The 16,346-nt window shown below is 39.6% G+C and overlaps 1 protein-coding gene and 1 long non-coding RNA gene across 2 annotated transcripts; one reads left to right on the top strand and one right to left on the bottom strand.

Moving 5' to 3' along the window:
• Window positions 1–5,476: 5,476 nt before the first annotated feature.
• On the top strand, window positions 5,477–7,001 carry LOC130135287 (uncharacterized). Its single transcript, XR_008814732.1, has 2 exons — window positions 5,477–5,727; window positions 6,626–7,001. It is a non-coding gene; the product is annotated as an uncharacterized LOC130135287 (long non-coding RNA).
• A 2,163-nt stretch (window positions 7,002–9,164) lies between these two features.
• Window positions 9,165–12,926, bottom strand: LOC115677517 (jasmonate-induced oxygenase 4). The gene is made up of 3 exons (XM_030600691.2): window positions 12,333–12,926; window positions 11,805–12,126; window positions 9,165–9,835 (listed from the first exon to the last, which is right to left on the bottom strand). The coding sequence occupies exons 1-3, from the start codon at window positions 12,839–12,841 to the stop codon at window positions 9,593–9,595; spliced, it is 1,074 nt and encodes a 357-aa protein (XP_030456551.1). The 5' UTR covers window positions 12,842–12,926; the 3' UTR covers window positions 9,165–9,592.
• Between the last annotated feature and the right edge of the window lie 3,420 nt (window positions 12,927–16,346).

The following is a 16,346-nucleotide window of genomic DNA, read 5'->3' on the forward strand; positions in this document are numbered from 1 at the left end:
ATGTTCAATGTAGTCATTCCACTAATTCAAGTTCAGGGACTACAGTGAACATATACCAAAAATCTAAGGGTCCACATTGAATAAATTAAAAGTTCAAGGACCACAGTGCACATTGGGCCAAAGTTTAATGACCATTTATGTCATTATCCTTTTTTTTTTATTTGGTTCTTTTGGTAAAGCAAATTGTCTATCTTGGACTTGTGTTGCCTACTAAACCACTTTCATCTTTGAGGATTATCCATTTTATATCTGTCTAATTACATTTTTTTTGTGAAATTACTTAATTTGGTGGAGTATAGTGTGCACATAATGTTAGAGTCAAAGCAACCTTGTTATCCGTGACTGCCGTACTGAATTACATTTTCTTTTTTCATGCCACAATTTGAATTCAATAATAGTGAGCTAAAATTGCATCGCGTTCGTCCTATCAAATATGATTTTCTTTATGCAAGTGCTTATGAATTCAACATATCACTATCTAGAATTTGCAAGGGACAGCATTATGATTTTGTTTAGAAGTCAAAGATCTACTAATTTTTAGGTTTCATAAGTTCATACATAGGCAATATAAACAGCATGGTAAGGAAGTTTTGGACAAAAATTTAAAAAGAGAAGAAAGAAAACAGCATTGTAAGGAAGAATACACATACCATAGAAGCATAAAAATCACACCTTTCATATTTGTCATGTAGGTTAAGGGGTAATTATGAAATCATAAAGTTTTTGACCATTCTCATTAGAATAGTACAAAAATATTGACTAAAGTACAAGATCTGCATAATTGGAGAAAATCAAGGCAACTTATGACCTGTCGGTACCTAGTAATCTCCCCACTCACCGCATGACTATCTTTTGAAAGGATATGTCGTTAGAAAAGTGAATTCGCCCTTTAAATTAAATTAAAAAATTAATTTCAGTTTCTATTCTATACATACACAACAACATGTATACATCTCAGACTTGTAATAAATAAATAAATAAATACCTTGCCGATAACCAAAAATCCACGTTCCTTGTAGGTTCTACGGAATCTTTTATTTATTTCTCTCGACAACTTATCAAAATCTTTTATTGATTCAATTGCAAATGGTTGAAAATCATGTGACAATTTCTGTGCGACGAATGAAAGTACATAATAGAAGTACTTCTACAATCTATTTATACTATTATTTAAACCAAAGAGCACATCCTAAAGCATCACAGATCTGTTTTTCTTCTTCTTTTCCAAAAGATTCTTATTTATTAAGTTTATAGATATTCTACCTACGTACAAGTGTATAAAGAATAATTTTCTTTAAACGTTCACGTAGTCAATTTGAAAATTTAAATCTTTTCATCTTGCAACAAATTTTACAAAACAAAATTTAAATCTTGCCATATTCTCTCTTTCTTATGTGTGTGTATAATTTCTTTGCATCGTGTCAGTAATTTCATTTTTATCAATTCAGAACTCCATTATTTTGCAATAAGGCAATTTTGCAAAAATCCTTTAAATGCCAATTGGCTCAATTGTTTGCGTACAGCAATGCAAATGCGCTTTTGCTAGTAAAAATAAAAGATGGCAACAAGAACATTATTTTACAAAATTATCCAGAATTCCGTTAGTAAAATACTAGTACTTTACATATAATACACATAAATACGTGAATTTTAACAAGACCTACGTCCCTATTGAACTTACGGAAAAATGCTTGTTCTTTTGGAGTAAACACAATTATACACTTATAAAGCACACATTCTATTGTGCTAGGGTAAAAAATACTTCTCTTATTTAAGGTTTTTTAATTAGTCGATCATTGATGTAACATTTCATAAATTGTTTGTGTCCAAACTGAAGAATTGAACAAGATACAATTTAATATTTTTTCTTACATGTATTTAAAAGTATAAGGTAACTAATGGTTTGTAGAAAGACATTAGCTAGAATAAATGTAATAGAATAACTTTACTGAGCTTCGGCCTTTATACATGGAAAGATAGAATCCTCTATACAAAGAAAGATAAAATGAGTTTGTCTACTTTGGAAACTGTTGCTGCACAAGCCAAGAGTACAAGAATTGTTTGACTGGTCTTCTCTTATTAAGAACAATTTGGAATTGCTTTGCTATTGAGAGATATATTCTCTAATACAAACTAGGGGTGTGCAAAGAAACTGGGAACCACCCGGACCGCACCCGAACCGGACTGGACTAGCCTAGAACCGGTGATTTTCAAGGGAACCGATTTGGTTGTCGGTTCTACTAAATTGCCAATTGAAAGGTTTAGGACTGCATTGGCACAATTAAAACATTTTGATGATTTGCCTATTTAGTTTTAAACCTTTTGAAATGTTTAGGACTAAATTGGCACAATTGAAAGGTTTATGACTAAATTGGTAAATTTTCAAAACTTGTAGGACTAAATTGACACAATTGAAATGTTTAAGACTAAATTGGCACAATTGGACAATTATTCCTCTGAAAGACTATTTAACTTTCAGGCTGTCTTTGCAAATCGAGCAACAAGAGACATAGTAAATCTTTAAATAAAACTCTTCGAGGTGCTTTCAAAATGAAAGATCCGCCAACATGAAGCTCGTATATTGGTCCACACTATACATTGAAGCCACCGTGCATTTGCAGGTTCATGAAATGCATATTTCAGTTCCCTTCAATAACTTTTGAAACAAGTTAGCCGTAAAAACGAATCAATCCGAAAATACCTCCAAAGGCACACACCTTCAACTATGTATGGCATGACCGACCAAAAAAACAAAATTATGTATGGCATGAAAATGAGTTAGTCACTAAAAAAAAATTTCCACCAATAATCTTAAAATTTTTCTTGAGGGACGCTAATATCCCAAACTTTTTTTTTGTCTCACCAGTACTCCAAATTTGTACTAATGACCCAAAAACACCTTCCGTTAGAAGTCCGTCCATGATGGCCATAAAAAAATCTGACATAGCAATGTTCACGCATGCTACCACATAGAATTTTTTACGGTCATTATGGGCAGAACTGTTAAAAAAGGTATTTTTGGGTCAATGCTGTGAATTTTAGGCATTGGTTAGTTGAAAAAGTTTGAGGTATTGATGACCCGTGGGGAAAATTTAGGATTTCTTTTGGAATTTTCCCTAAAAAAATGTATGGAAACAAAAATTTCATGCAAAACAATAGACAATGTTACGAATTTCCTTTTATGACCATACAATGCCAAGAATATGAGAAATACTCCATCCAATTCGTATCAATATTCACTTTTCACATCTTAAAATTAATGCTTTTGTCACAAAGAGAAGAAAGTACAAAAGTACTCAAAATGATTATATATATGGACCCAAAAATGCTTTATTCACTTTCTCACCGTCTTATGATTGTAGATTTGATTGGACCATAATCTCAAATGTGAAACATTGAAGCGTAGACACTGGGGCCATGGTGGAAAAATTTCCAACTTCCTCTTCTTTGTGGAATCATGACTTTGCTTGAAATTCGTTATTTTGGTCTTCTTATACCACGACACACTTCTTTAGCCACTTTTCCACAAGAGATCCTAATTATCAATCGCAAAAATTTGGGGAGTCTATTAAAAAATATATATACCAATATTCAAAGGGTTGAATAACTCGTTAAGAACTTTTTTTTTTTTGACATTTTCTTGCCTTTACTTTTGTCTTTTTTGTTTTTTCAAATTCTCATTTTTGTAAAGGTGGTCCAATTTTGGCTTTAATAGGAGAAGGAATGGATTGATTAAATTAATTTTCGGATATGGGCGTCGCATCGGGACACTGAATAACAATCGGAATCAAAGTTTGCAATCATTAATGGACGTCGGGCCTTCCTTTACCTTAGTGGGAAGCAAAGGACTTATCCTTTGCTTGAGAGGAGAGGAAAATCGTATTGTCAATCTGTTGAATTAAAATTGTTAAAAGAGATCCTGGAAATATACTTAGCCAATTAGAGGATTAATGTGATTTTCTGGTTCACAAGAAGTTGTGAGGGTTAATATCACGAAAAATCCTAAACTGGTATATTTGTGATAAATTTACCCAAAACTAATTTTTTTTTATCACAAAAAACCCTAAATTGATACACCTATGACAATTTTACTTTCTATTAGTTTCCGTTAAATTTTATTGTTAGGAGTTAGATGACACGTAATAGTTGATGGGTGTACCAGTTTAGGATTTTACCCTCCGTTTGTCACAGGTATACTATTTTGTGGTTTTTCATTATATTAATCTAATTTAACGGAGGGTAAATTTGTCACAAATGTACCAGTTTGGGGTTTTTTGTGATCAAAAAATTAGTTTAGGATAAATTTGTCACAAGTATATATACCGGTTTAGGGTTTTTTGTAGTCAAAAAATTAGTTTAGGGTAAATTTGTTACATGTATATTAGTTTGGGGTTTTTCATGGTATTAAATTCAAGTTGTAAATACAATGAAAGTCCATATTCTTTTAAAACTGTCCAAAGGGTTTCAATTTATGATCCACATTTGAAGTATAGTAGCAAGTAGTAACTAGCAACAAGAAGCAAAGCATCACTAGCATTGAGTAAAGCTCCACCCACAAAGTAAAGAGTAAAGCTCCATCCTTAAGGCGGCAAGAGAAATACTCAAAGTGGAAGACGCCGACATCTGTTGTATCCAAATCAAATGCTTCATCGCGTAACCGACTCTTTAAAGTTATTTCTTTTGTTGAGTTTATCCTCTCTTTTTAAATTTTTATATGAGACAGTGAATCGAAATTTCTTCTCTTCCGACAACACTCAAAAGTTCTGTTAGGATGCAGCGCACAAGTAAAACGAAATAGAGAATAAATGTGAGAAAGAGAAATCATGACACAAAATTTTATCCTAACTCATCCTTAAACTACGATTACGTAGAGTAGATAATTCCACTATAATTAGCACCTTGCACATATATGTTACGTCTTTCAATTATAAAAAAAAGAGAATATATATAGGCAACATTAGCTATTCATAGGTCTAAACTTAAACTATCAATAAAATACACGCTCAAAATATAAAAGCCCTTCAGCTTCGCGGGGGCACCCTTGCCCGCTCATTGGAGAGCGGAATCTCGCGCCTTTCTGTCGCCAACCTCCCCCGCGCAAGTTCAGACCTTGGCCTCTCTCTTCTTTCGTTAAAGCAAAGAGACTGCTGACGCTGGACGTTCGCGACAAGGCGATTAGCTCTATAGGTTTGACTTTTGACAGCCGTCTTAATTAAGGTCTCAGGAAAGCCGTGTCTGGCTGCTGAAAAGCAAGCTCGAGCATACAAATCTAGTTAGAGAACGAGGTTTTTTATTTCTACAGCGAGGAATCGCTGGTCTAGGACAGATCTAACTAAACTTCTTTGACCCTACGTGTGAAAAAAAAGTAAAATTAGGACGGTGTAGAAAGTGGACTTCCATGTCGTTTCACACTTTTTACGTATATATTCATGGACCCCCCCTCCATGAAAGAATCCAAAACTAATGCATGGCCATATCAATCCTCTCTCTCTCTCTCTCTCTCTCTCTGATGTGAAGATGATGAGTTAGGTTGAGGGGAATGTTGTCTGGTTCGAGATCATTTCTCTTGCCCTTTTCTTTCCATGGGGCTGTTGATCGAGCTTCGATCGTATGCGTTCATGGGAAACTGATTGGTGATTTCGGACCAGGCTTCATTCCCCTCAACAGTTTTCAATGAGAAGCTTTGGCTATTCAAGCTGCAGATGCATCTGTCAAGCCTCTTTCTGGGTACGTATCGATCGATCCTTCCTCTCTCCTTCATCTTTGATTACCGAGTGGGGTTTTCCTAAGCGACGCCCGGATCACTTTCTGAGCGAGTAGTTTGCCGTGTTGCCTTCTTTTCCTTTAGCCCTTTTGTCACTTGTCCCTTATGTTGGCTGTGCGATTGATCTCGCCGGAATTGATCTCTATTCGTACGAGCCGCATGATACATGATGTATCGATGTTTCGCCGTTGCCGAGTCTCTTCTTTGCGTATGGCGCGGTGTGTGGATGCATGCTTGTGTGCGTGCTAGAGAAAGATTATTAGGTTTCTGTTAGGTTTTGATATCATGGAAATTGATTTCCTTTTGTTCAGGGCTCATGATAAATACAGGACATATGTTGATGCGTCGTGTTTACTGAATCTAGTTTTGTGTTTGCTAGTCTTTTATGTGTTTTTCTGCGCACGCTGTGAGAGGAAGAATTGTTGGGATTCAATCATGTTTTTCTCTAGAAAACTCAATTTAAAAAGTTCGATAAAAAAGTTTTAAATTAAACGAATCATAAAATGGGCCATGATCAACCGATAGTTATAGCAACACCGTCGTCTTAAAAAGTTCGGCTCAACAGGTCAAGTCATCAGGCATGAAGGAGATTTATTGATTCTAGTATAATGCATGCGATGTGGGATACTTTGACAAGAATATTTGCATACAATTAAAACTTTACATGGTACATGATATATGAGAATATGCCTGTGTCTTTTCATACGAGGTTCTATACGAATCTCACTGTTACTTAGATATGTAATTTGTGCCGAATCTAGAGATCCAATAATTTATATTTAGCTCATCATTGCATCTTTTCTGTCCATGCAAAACTTATCAGTATGAGGTGGGTCATATATCAACTCCATTTGGGTGTAGATGTCTGACTGCAAGGACTTAAACAGATGCCAACGCTATGCAAGGACTCGAATGACATGTGAAAGCTCAGAATATCATTTGTGCCTTCTTGGTAATCGTGCCTCTTTCTGATTTTTGTGTCGGGATTTGAACTAATTCAAAATAAAATGAAAAAAGTAAAATAAAAGAACTTGGACAATGAGCACCCAATAGCATTGCACGAGACATCAATTGACATTTCCAGTCCTGGTGGTGATATCAATAGTCAAGTAGCATCTTGCCAAGAACCCAAGAATGAAGTGTGTTTTTGAAATGTTGCTTTAAGGTTTGCTAGATGTGCGATTTACTCTTCTTATGGAATCGAGTATTGTCTATGCTATAGAACTTGAATATTAAATCCCCTATTCCTCTCGCGATTGACATAACCAAAGCGGCTGAAGGGGTTCTCCAAGATTTTACATCAATTAGGGCTACGAATCCCGTCTCAAATTCCTTTGGGTCTTTTATTTTCCTCGTAATTTGAAACTGAATTCACAAAAGTTATATGCATATGGTTTATGGGGTCCATGTTCATGTTCATGTTGTTGTCGTCAGATGAATTCTTGATGATGTTAAGCTGAGATTAAGGATATATTGAGGTGTCATTGTATAGAAGATGCTTAATTGCCACAAGCAACTTTCTGAGCAAAATTGGAGACTTGCTTGGTCATAGATTTTATATTCTTCATTGTACAAGACCATGGACTGCATAAGGGTGTGCTTGAAGAGGATGATTGTATGGGTGTGGAAACTAATTAAACAATAGTATAAATTAGGTGTTCTTAATTTGATGTGTGTGATCTTTGTACTATGTCCAAAAGGGTGCTCTTATATATGTTTGAGCTCAAAGGCTGGGTTGGAATTAGATCACTTTGTCAATAAACGGTGACAGAATTTAGCATGCTCTTGCTTTGATTTTATGCTGGGCTTCTAGCTTGTCAACAACATGCAATTGACAATAGAATTATGTATCTTAGTAAGTACTTAGAGTAGCTTTCTAGCCAAAAAAAAAAAAAGTACTTAGAGTAGCTAATTATCTATCTTAATGGGCGTTAATGTAATTGGGTTGTCCCTTGATCAAATAGATAAGACATGTAGGATTTTGGGATTTGGGCTCAACGCTTTGATCTCTAAGAAGCGGTTGATTTTTGTACATTTCACTCTCTATCAATGAAATTAGCAGGGTAGTTCCAGTCTTTCTGTTTATAGATGAATCTACTATGAATCACCTCTCAAATTCAAGAACCAAGCAGTCAGCACTTTTTATGAAGCTAGATGATAAGCTACCGAGCTCGAGCTGAACTCATACACTCAACACGCAAAACTTGACTCGTATACTGAAGCTCAATGATCGACTCAAGATCATGCTCGAGTTGAATAAGCTAGAATACTATTACGCGTAGTTTCCTCGACCGGCTGGGGTCGCTTATACACCACTAGTGAGCAGGCCGAAGTATGTCGTTTCAAGGATTTAAGTGTTTACTTTACAACTAATATTTCTAAAGAAACATTAGACGCTCAATTAAGTTTGATCAGACTCGTGACTTGAATATTAACGAGCTCGAGCTTGACTCGACTAGTTACTCGAGTAAACTCGAGGCTCAGTCAAAATTAGGCAAGTCAATCTCGAGCAATCATCAAGCTGAGGCCAAGGCACTTGCAAGTTACCTGACTCGATTATTACCCCTCATGTCCTACGAGCTTCTAGACAAGACGTTCCATTAGCGGAACATGCAAGAAGTGCCACTGCCAATATGACCTAAAACTATTTGCATATTCAGCTCTTGAATAATCTTCACCAAATCACAGCAGTGCCCCCGGTCAACACCTCTCGACAACTAATGAATTCAGCAGTTGGTTCCCACCTTTTCTAGAAAACAAGTGTTACCCCACCAGAGTCGCGGCAATTGACAATGTTCGTTCATGGCTTTTACACACAGACTGCAGTCAAAGATGCACAAAATTCACGGCAAAGCAGAGGTCAGAACAACGCAATTATTAAAACATTCTTCGATGCTGATGCTCCTGCTGATGATGATGCACAACAATAAAGATGCTATCCTATGCTAGATTTCAAAGTCTCCCCGTTATTCTCTACCAAAGCTCGCGGCTTTTGTGTGTCCTGTGTTCAATCTACATGTCCAAACGATGGTTTTCTTGTTGCATTAACCAGGACAAAGACGCATTATAACCTCTGTTAATTATGCTAATCTTTTTATTCCAAGACAAGATTTGGGACAACTCATGACACGATAGGCTCAATTTGACTGCAGAGACTAAAGCAGCCCATGCACTTACTGGTCTGCGTCGGAACAAAATAATGAAAGGATAGACAGGAAGACACAATTTCTTTCAATGCTGCGCTAACCGAAACTTAGGACACTCCCCCTAGCTTCTCAGAGTCCAGGATGTCAAAAGGCTACTTCAAAACCCGCGGAATGCCAGTCAACATCGGACATCACAATGTGACACTGCAGGCAGCGAGAAAGAATTGCATGCTAATGGAAGGAGACATGTCAGCTTGGCGAATTCATATCTCAACCAAAGTTTGACAATGTATATCTAGACCATTCTGCCTAAGCTAATTACAATGGCCCATGCCAGAGAAGTTCATTGTTTGTCTACCACAACTTGAATTTATAACTGAAATAGAATTGTCATCTGTGAGTACCCCTGAGTAGAACGTGGGTGTTCAGAAGTTGGCTAGTCAATTGACCATACTCATTTTGACAAGAATTTGAAAACCAGGGACAAAGCAAACCTTCAAGAGGAGCGACGCATATTGTTTTCAACATTTTTGCTGTCTACTTGGTCAACGGTTCCATTTCTGGAAAGCTGCATGTGGACATATAGGACAAAAGCAGCGACCAATTTGTGGCCTCCTCTATGCCCTCTTTTCCTTCTATTCATGTCTCTGGTTATTACTGGGCATCTTCCGTAAGGCGAGACTTAGAGCAGAAGTGCATCAATATTCCGTTTTCCCTCCGGTCCCTTGGTATACCATGAAGACACATAGTCCCCATATACAACTTCGCGATATCGGGGAGGGGAAGAGTCGCTCACAAGCTCGGAAATAGGGGATATCTTCCTTGCCTTTGAAGGATCATGAAATGTTGCAATTGAAAGTCGTGCCCTTCTCGCATTTGTTATCGCCCAATGTTCTGCACTCCTATAGATTCCATTGGTCATAATCTGAAACAAAAGACAATCCAATCAGAATCCCAAGGAGTAGCTCCAACTTATCATTTTGCTAGAGTAAGAATGAAGTCAAATTTTTGGTAATAAACTCAGTTATCAATCGTTGTTTTATTGGGTTGTGTTATGGTGAGCTCAATCACTGGGTTTAACTCAGGTATCGAAAATAAAAGACGTCAATCAAACACCAACTAATGATAACGTACTAAACTCAAGGGATGCATGAAAGAGCAATTATCACAATAAAACAGCTTCATATATGCATATACAAACCATAAAGTTGGGAGAAACTTGCCTTATCTGGCAGAGTTTCCATCCTTTCATGTCTTCATAGTAACCAATGAGGACAGTATTAGTAATGTAGCTACTTCTTTGATATATCAAGTACACATTAAAAAAATTCCACAATAAAGGCAAAAGACAACCCCATCTTTTTCAGGAGAACAACGTCAAGAATAGTGTATTCAAGTTTCAGACTCCCCAAACCAATAGGGTAACACAGTGTAACAGGATTCATCTTTCTCTATGCTACTTTTGGCAAGTGTAGTTAAATGCAATCCTTAAAGGTACTGAAAATTACCTAGACCACTAACTTTAGTCGACAAGGAATTGAATTATCAAGCAGATGCTAGGGAATCAAGCATTCGCTGCAAATTTGGAATAGTAGTTAGAAGGTTTGGAGAACCAGAAAAAAGCACTTAAGAATTTATTTTCTTCTTAAGCAGTTCGAAAAGAATAAGAAGTTTCTGAATTTGCATCCTGAAATGAGTCAAAAAGTGTTAAATGGCTCTACTTGACAATAATGATTTGCCCTGATCATGAAACTCTAACATCAATCCATTAATATGAACCGAAAGATACATATAAGCACTAAGCAAGAAGATTATACTGATATTAGCATAGAAAACATAAAAACAGATAGAAGCATCAATTACAGGCAGAGCATTAATCTTGGCTCGATCATAAATAATTATGGTTCAAAGTCAATCGGAAATGTAATTACAGTGCAATTGAAAGATAAGTCCAGCAAACATTAGCTGATATGCTAAATATAATGGTCGAACAATCAGTAGTGCACTGGCCGACAGAAAAAGAAGAAGGAAATGTGTAGAGATGTAGAAGAGATGATTTACATAGAACAATAACACACGAACCAGAGTGTGCGGTTGCATAAATTAGCACAAATACAACCCCTTGCAGTGCTTCCCATCATCCCTCTCCACTTCAAGAAAGAAAAGTGCCCCTCCTCTACATCGTCGTAAAGGGAGGGAGCTGCAGGCTCCTTGAACAAATCAAAGCCCAAAAGCACTAACTAAAAACCTAGCGAAAAGGACCTGTTCTATATGTTGGAAGAATGAAAGCTCGTGGGTGATATACCACAGTTGGCAGTCGATGGCTCTCTGACAATGTTAATACAAAAGGCAATCAATTTGTTACAGTTCAACTTCCCAGAGGAAATCAAACTGATGCCTTATGACTGACAGAAAAACCCCAATCACTTATAGAGCAATCCAAAGACAGTGTTCACTCACACAGGCACAGCAGTTTTAATTGAGATTACTCCTGGAAAAACATTTCTTCCCAGTTTCTCTCACCCCAAGGACTTTGACGCATTTTTAACTAAATATTTGTATAGCAAATAAGGAATCAAATTGATTAAACCCTCCCCCCTTAACATCTATCGACTCCTCTTGTTAAAGGAGAATTGATGGGGCTTGAATTCAGAGTCCAGACTCTGGCAAAGTGGCACGCTAGAATGAAGTAAAAGAGCAACACAGATGGGTTAAGACTATCATTTGTTACAAAGGTAACAAGCATCTACAGTACCTATAACATATCACAACATAAGTTAACGAGCTTGAATTTCATCGCATGCTGCTCTTGAATCAATACTTTAGATTGTTTAAAACAGCATGGAGAATCAAGCAATGCAGTGACAATAAAAATTCCGGATGAAAGGTAAAACCTCAGTTTGATCGGCCAAAAGGACAACAATGGCGTCCGATAACGGCTCGACTGTGATCCATTCCCCATCCTTCAAAACCTGAAGTCCCCCAACATCATCCTGGATCAAAAGGGTGATCGCGCCCATATCGGAGTGCGCTTGCAGACCAAGAGTCAGGTCTGGCTGCGGGCATGGAGGGTAATAGCTAATTGTGATGTTCTGGTAGAACTCCCCCACCGCATGCTCGATGCACGAAGTTGGCAATCCCAAACTCTCCGAAATTAGGCCCAGCAGCTGCTTCGCCAGCGATCCCATTCGATCACTGTACTCGGCCATAACTTCTCTGCCCAAACAAATATCCACCAGAACAACCCATCATCTTTGTAACACTCATTACAACTACTCCACCAATAACCAGTCCTCAAATTACAACACCCAACGAAAAACACTTCGCAAGATTTCCTTCTTAGACCGAACCCATTACCAAGAATCGAAAAAATCAAACACCCTCAAACGAATAGAACTGGAAAAGAGTAAAACATCAAGAACCTGTAATCAGGAGGCAAACTGGGCCAGCGAGAGGGGTCGCGACGGGAGAGAGGCAGAGTGTGGTGATCGAAGTAGTCCCTCCAGTCCAGCACCGAGTCGTCGCTCTCGAGCATCCGGCTACCGTACCCCTCCGTCGCCGACGAGCTCGGGTCGCAGGCGTACGCGAGCTTCTCGCCCATGGAGAGATCCCCGAAGAAGGACGAGCCCACGGCGCGGGCGCGGCCGAGGAGCGAGCCGGGGACGCCGTGGTTGGTGACGTGGAAGGCCCCCCAGCCCCTGCAGGCCCGCCCGATCTCGGCCCGGACGTGGTCCCGGTCCCGGTCCCGGCGGGTCGGATCGAGCCCGGAGAGGTCGATCGCGGGAATGCCGGCGGCGGCGGCGGAGGAGGAGGGTGGGGAGCAAAAGGGTCGGGTGTGAGGGGGCTGGATGTACTGGGGAGGAACGTGGGGCTGGTTGGAATGGGCGATGGCTTGGACTCTCGCGGCGGTTGCTTTCTCTACTTCCGCCATTGATGCTCTGCTTGCTTGTGCTCTCAGAGAGAGGGAGAGAGGGAGATAGGAGAGAAGCCGTGGGACGTCTGTACAGGTTACCAGGCTAAGGTGCGCAAGGTATCGATTCTATGCTTAGGAATTGATTTTGTTTAGAAATTATTCTTTTTTATTCCGTGCTCGAGAACTGAATAATGGTCCAAAATTTTCATTCCTGAAATAGAAAAAAAAATAAAAATACGTTTAGTAACGGCACAAAATTTCTTTTTATTAATAATATTTAAATATTTTTTTTTCTTCTTCTCTTTCTTGGCCATGGTTGGCGATCGGTCACAGGCCAGGGCCGGCGAGAGCATCGTGGCCCTCGTCGGCGAGGGCGAGGGCTGGACCCTCGCGGCCTGGGCTAGGGTCGCCCTCGCCCGAGCTGGCAAGGGTCGCCCTCAAGGCTCCCCGGCAGCGACTGCGGAGGAGGGTGGGGAGCAAAAGGGTCGGGTGTGAGGGGGCTGGATGTACTGGGGAGGGACTTGGGGCGGCTTGGAATGGGCGATGGCTTGGACTGTCGCAGTGGTTGCCTTCTCTACTTCCGCCATTGATGCTCTACTTGCTTGTGCTCTTAGAGAGAGGGAGAGAGAGAGATAGGAGAGAAGCCGTGGGACATCTATACAAGTTACATGGTTAAGTGGTTTCATAGCACCACGTCATTTTCTTACGTGGGTGTTTTTTTTTACCTCATCCAATTAAAGCTAGGCATGTAAATGCTAATTTGGAATTAATAAATATTAAAAATGTGACATTCTGAAATTCGACCTATTTTCGGGATTTATAAAATATATATATCTTCGATGAATTTTTAGTTAAATTTCACTCGGAATTTATCATTCTTGAGAAGACTTACCGTTAGGGAATGGCTAGCTAGGAATCAAGTATATGGACCTAAGAACTTGGCCATGGATCGACACTTCGACCATAAGAATTGACGAGTAGATATTTTGGGCCATTATAGACCAATCCAATGATAGTTATGGAATGATTCGCAAATATTATACAGTAGGATCGCGAGTGATTTTGCTTGACATTGTATGAATTTTGAATGATCCCAAATCGAATTTGAACGACCGCGTCAATTGGAACTAGTGATTGACCTTCGCAATTACATGACATCCGAGGTCGCCATAGCCCAAGTAAACTTATATGTGGCTCGATATCGAATCGGCCACGGGTCGATACGCATAACTCCTAAAAGCCGCCCGTTAGTTTGAGATACACTAAAGTTGCGATTGATTGGTTTTAGCCATGAATTAGAATCCGGAATGGGATGTCGAACTTTCAAGATTCCACGAATATTTATCGGACGTCGTCTTATTAAGTGTGCCCAACTATTAGATCGCTCGGATTTATCGGAAAAGTGTAATTTGGACCGGGTATTGGAAAAGACCATTTGAATTCATTTGAAAGGTTGAAGGGCAACTTGGACTTTAGTATTTTCCCTCCACTGGCCGAAACTAATGGACCATTCTACCCCTCCTCTCCTTGCTTATTTATTTTCTTGCTATTTGTTATTTTTGAGTAATTAGTGAGAGAAAATTTGTGAGCTATTGGATCTTGGCTTGGGGAAGGGGAAGGATTCTAGACCTTTGGATAATAGTGGGGTTGGTAATGGGGTTTTGTGAGTTAGTGGAGTTAGTAGATGATCAAGTCTCTCACTCTCTCCTTCGTTCTCTCCCTCACTCTCTCCTCCCTTGCTCTCATCCCCTTTGGCCAAACCTCTCCCCTTCCACCTTGCCGGACCAGCTCAGCCATTTCAGCCACCGTACAGCCGCCGGGGACACGCCGGAACAGCCGTCGGCCGCCGCCACTGCTCACCGCCACCATCCTCTCTTTCTCCCTCCTTCCTTCTCATTTTCGGTCACCACCATCCCCAACTGAGACTAGCACCACCCCTCACCGTCACCACCATCCCGTGGTCATCCCAGCTGTGGCCCGCCCGTGACCAGCGCTGCTGCTGAGCCTCTCGTCCGACCGCCGGAGCAGCTGCTTTCTTGGCTTGGCTTTGCTTAGGATTTCTAGTAAGTGCTCCCTAAACCTTGGTTAGGACAATGGGTTACCAACGGCATGTGTAAGGACTGATTAAGGGCTGTTTAAAGATGGTTTAGTGGCTAGATGAGTTTGGTTGTTGATTGGTTCTTGCTTGATTGATTCTCAGTTTGGTTGTTGTTGTGCCCTTGTGTTTTGTCATTTTTGTGGAGACTTGTGTGAGCCGAATCTTAGGTGGTGTTCTTCATGAAAGTTGTCCCTAACATCTTGAAGTATAACATAAATTAAATCTGCAATTTTTTAAGATCATGTGGGGGCATTCCGAGGGCCATTTTCGGACCATCTCAAACTGCCGGATTTACTGTTCACTCGACCTTCGTATTTTTCCGAATTTTTATAAATTTTTTCAGGTCTCTTTTCAACAAACTTCCTTCACAAAAATGTTAAGGACACTTGTGTATATGACATATAAAAATTTTAAAGCTTTCTAAAGAGATTTGAGTACTGATCGAGATGCATTTTGAAGGACGGACGGTCTGTCCTGACGGGCTGATTTCTGTCTGAATTCGAGTGATAAAAACAAGTGTTTATAGTCGAAAATGGGTTTCATGTTCTCATAAAAAAAATTTACCAAGATGTTTCCTATGATATATCCAAAATTCATAATTTTTGGAGTTGAATTACTATTTATTTCGAAAGGATTTCGGTCGCTGTGTAACCGCCCAGATTAGCCCCGGTTCTATGCAATTCGGTTTTCTCTCTCTCAGGGACTATTCGGTGTTATTGTTGCATATGAGAGGCGCAGCTTGTTGTTAGATGAATAAGGACTTAGTAGCATTTGACTAATCGAAAATATGAGAATTGATTTGAGTGCTTGAATGTTCGTGTGATCATATAATATCCTAAGGCATATTACGCAGGGATGTAACCCATCTTGATGCGTTTTATGCGAGACGATTCCCAATTTATCGGATGCTCGGCTGGGGCCAGATGCCAATCGCGGTGGAGGCCAGATTGATGCTCCTCACGGAATGCCGTCTTGATGAATGTAACATAAGACGTTGCCGTCACCGACGTAGCGGGACAATGCCCGGTTATGCCGGAAGACCGATAACCTGATGCTTTATGCATTATGCGTTTGGGGGAGCCCATGGAGCCGTTAATAATTTGGGCTTAGTGAGTGCGATATGCATTATGGAATGCCATGTTTTAAGACTAATGTTGGGCATGTCTAGATTAGTAAGTGTGCTATGCATATTCTTGCCTCGATTCGGGTTATTATGTTCGATGAGTGGTTGCCATGTTGTGGCGATTTACTAACATGCAGGACTTGTGTATGTGCCAAGGCGAGATGAGGACACCTGTTATTGATGTGCACGTTGATTGATAGAATTACATGTTTAGAACTGTCCAGAGGTACGCGTTGGCCTAAGCGAGGCTTAGGTAGTTACTTATTGAGATTCATTTTTATTATTGTATCCCAAACCTTTCA

Source organism: Syzygium oleosum, unplaced genomic scaffold (assembly GCF_021117445.2).
Source record: "Syzygium oleosum isolate NSW1041296 unplaced genomic scaffold, Sole_v2.1 Sole_v2.30, whole genome shotgun sequence".
Taxonomy (NCBI): Eukaryota; Viridiplantae; Streptophyta; class Magnoliopsida; order Myrtales; family Myrtaceae; genus Syzygium; species Syzygium oleosum.

What these genes read in the sequence shown, in the direction of transcription:
- LOC115677517 (XM_030600691.2), bottom strand. Translation starts at nt 12,841, where the DNA reads ATGGCGGAAGTAGAGAAAGCAACCGCCGCGAGAGTCCAAGCCATCGCC. An exon ending in AGTTTGCCTCCTGATTACAG is followed by an intron (nt 12,127 to 12,332) that starts GTTCTTGATGTT and finishes TTGTTTGGGCAG; the next exon opens with AGAAGTTATGGCCGAGTACA. An exon ending in TTTTGGCCGATCAAACTGAG is followed by an intron (nt 9,836 to 11,804) that starts GTTTTACCTTTC and finishes CTTTTGTTTCAG; the next exon opens with ATTATGACCAATGGAATCTA.